Here is a 1,569-nt window from a genome sequence, read left to right as displayed (position 1 = left end):
AATATTTCCCATCCTCTGAATCTCGTGGATGACGGCATCAGTGTAGGGCAGATTTGGTCTGTCAGCCATGGAAGGCTGGCGGGTTTGTCCAATCACGTTATCTATCTCTGCCTGGACTTTCTCTGTGAAAGAGAATTGAAAGAGTTCAGCTTTAACTGTGGGAGAAATGTTTACTTTTGCTGGCTTTATGTTTTGGCTACTTTAAAACATATGAAGCCCAGCATGTCACCCACCCTGAATATCAGGATTTCTGATCAAGAAAACCAGAGCCCACAGCAAAGTGGTGGCTGTTGTTTCTGTTCCAGCCAGGAAAAGATCAGCAGAGCACATAACCAGGTTGGTCTCAGTGAAGCCCAGGTCAGATTCATTGAGCTGTTCAGACAAATGAAAAAGTTACAGTACACAGTCACAGTAACTGGTAGAGTGCAGTTTGTGCAATGCAGTGTCCACATACATTCTCCATCTTGATAAGGAAAGCATCAATGTAGTCTCTTGGATTGTTGTGATCCAGGTCCTCCTTGTGGCTCTTTATCTCCTGAGCGATGAAATCTTTGACTATGTCGAAATAGCTGAACATTTTGTTATGAGGACCTGGCAAACGCTTCATCACTCCAGGGAAAGAGTCGTAGAGCTGGTGATGAGAGGAAGTTAAATTTATAAACGATTAAGACAAATCCCACGCATGCCATACTGCTGTCCCTTTTTCCCTTTCTGAAATTCACTTACCTGACCCCACACGGAGCCCTCTAGCTGAAGAGTCTCCGACAGATACTTCAGCATGAGCTGGAAGTTGTGGTCACTGTAATCATATCTTTTCCCCATCACCAGCTGGCAAACTATATTAGACACAGCATTGTTGAAGAGACCTGCTGCACTGAAAAGTTTACCTGAAGAAGAAGAAGAAGAGACAATTGTTACAGGTAACTTTTTGCTCCCTTGTGCAGGATTGTGAGCTTATGTTCCACTTAATATAAAACACCTTTCTCCTGCTCTATCTCCTCCTGCAGGTATCGGATCTCCTCACAGATACACTGTTCCATGCGGTTCTTCCCCAGGCCGAAGTCTCGTAATGTAGACAAAGCAAAGCGTCTCTGTGCCTTCCATTTCCCACCGTTGCTCATGAACAGACCCTCTAAATACAAACGTGCAGATTTGCGAGTTAATAACTGGGAAACAATTCCTGCACTGAATGAGAGAAAATAGAGAATAATTTCTTAACCTGTGGGTCCCGAGTAAAACCTGTCAGCCAGGGCACTGTATGGTCGATCCACAAAGTTGTCAGCTTGCGTCACCAGAGCCTCTTTTACCATCTTGTATCCAGAGATCATTACCATTTTATCCCTGCCGAAGCAGAAACTGAACACGTTCCCATAGACTTCAGCCAGCTACAAAAAAACACAAGCATGAACAATATTGTTAGGTCCATAATTTATTGGACAAAGATGCAATTTTTGTAGATTTCCCTTTGTGCACAGCCACAGATCAAATAATCATTATGTGAAGTACAGACTTTAATTTAAGGGGTTTTACAAAAGCTTTGTATTTGTGTTGCTCCTGAGGACGTCCAGC

At 43.3% G+C, this 1,569-nt stretch overlaps 1 protein-coding gene across 1 annotated transcript in view; it reads right to left on the bottom strand.

The window, feature by feature from the left end:
* LOC102294830 (cytochrome P450 2J4) overlaps positions 1-1,486 on the bottom strand; it is an 18,932-nt gene extending 17,446 nt beyond the window's left edge. The window contains exons 1-6 of the mRNA XM_042221337.1: positions 1,220-1,486; positions 980-1,132; positions 727-887; positions 455-631; positions 234-372; positions 22-122 (exon numbers count right to left, since the gene is read on the bottom strand). Of these exons, the coding sequence (XP_042077271.1) occupies positions 22-122; positions 234-372; positions 455-631; positions 727-887; positions 980-1,132; positions 1,220-1,334 (846 nt within the window). The 5' untranslated portion in view covers positions 1,335-1,486. The remainder of the gene's footprint in view (positions 1-21; positions 123-233; positions 373-454; positions 632-726; positions 888-979; positions 1,133-1,219) is intronic.
* Positions 1,487-1,569: the final 83 nt, after the last annotated feature.

This window comes from Haplochromis burtoni, unplaced genomic scaffold (assembly GCF_018398535.1).
Source record: "Haplochromis burtoni strain Fernald_Lab_line unplaced genomic scaffold, NCSU_Asbu1 Contig_65, whole genome shotgun sequence".
Lineage (NCBI taxonomy): Eukaryota > Metazoa > Chordata > Actinopteri > Cichliformes > Cichlidae > Haplochromis > Haplochromis burtoni.
This window is presented reverse-complemented; position numbering and strand designations above follow the sequence as displayed.